General features: G+C 56.1%; 1 protein-coding gene across 1 annotated transcript; it reads right to left on the bottom strand.

Moving 5' to 3' along the window:
• On the bottom strand, nt 1-390 carry M409DRAFT_31127 (uncharacterized protein; the record flags this gene model as incomplete). The annotated part of the gene is made up of 1 exon (XM_033810201.1): nt 1-390. The coding sequence occupies one exon, from the start codon at nt 388-390 to the stop codon at nt 1-3; it is 390 nt and encodes a 129-aa protein (XP_033659233.1).
• Nucleotides 391-959: the final 569 nt, after the last annotated feature.

The raw sequence follows: 959 nt of genomic DNA, 5'->3' as shown, positions 1-959 counted from the left end.
TTACGACAATTCGTGGCTATGTGCCCATATGCCTGGCACTTGTAACACTGCGTGATGCGGAACTGCGAGTTGTAGTATTCGGCTACGAAGCGCAAAGTTGCTGACGAGGCCTTTGCGGATGATCTGATTCGCCGTGTGGAGTTCTGCAACCCCTAGCACTAGTGTGGAGTATTTCTTCTCGGGTGCGTGAGCCTGTCGTAGCCATTTCGCCCGCACGATTTTGAGTCCTGGATGCAGGGATTGGTTCTGCTCTTGCAACTTCACTACGTCACTCGGCTTGCTGGGATCGATCGATTCGATCGGGACACTGTGTACCATGACTTGGTACAGCTGTTCCGTCGCCACGGTGGAGTTTCCCAAGCACGTTGTCCATTTCTGTTCCCGAAGCATTTCCGTCTTTGCTTTTTCACTGCTGAGGTATAGCCGGACATCTCCGCTGGGCAGCTTTCGGGCTGCGACTACTGCTTTCGCCTCTGTATAGCTTTGTTGAACTTTTTGTACGATTGTCTCGTTTGGCAAACTGGAAATGATCCTTCTCTCTTCCAAGTCAGGGATCCGGATGGTGATTTCGCTCGTTTCGCACGGCAGTGGACTTCGCGGCGCGGTCGCCTGCGGTATTGCGGCCGCAGCTTGTGCCCATGTTTGTCGCGGCGATGATGGTGGAGTCGGGAGCGCTTTGACTGTCTTGTGTACGGCCTGCACCTCGTGCAGGATCGCCAGCAGACTGGGTGGCTCTTCGGTCCGCTGGAGAAGCTTGGTGAACGCGCCCCTGGCGACGTCCAAGATGTCGCGTATCAGCGCGCTCGGGAGCGACGCCAGTCCGTCTGGCGCGTCTAAGGCTGCGTTGGCGATGTCTATGTCTGATAGTGCCTTTTCGTAGATGCCTGCGTCGTTGTTTGGAGGTCGGGTTAGAGTTGACGCTTTCCGTGGACGCGTCTCGGCTCGAGGCTGGCTTCCTC

Source organism: Zasmidium cellare, assembly GCF_010093935.1.
Source record: "Zasmidium cellare ATCC 36951 unplaced genomic scaffold M409scaffold_107, whole genome shotgun sequence".
NCBI lineage: Eukaryota > Fungi > Ascomycota > Dothideomycetes > Mycosphaerellales > Mycosphaerellaceae > Zasmidium > Zasmidium cellare.
Note: the sequence above shows the minus strand (reverse complement) of the source record. Positions and strands in the feature narration are given on the sequence as shown.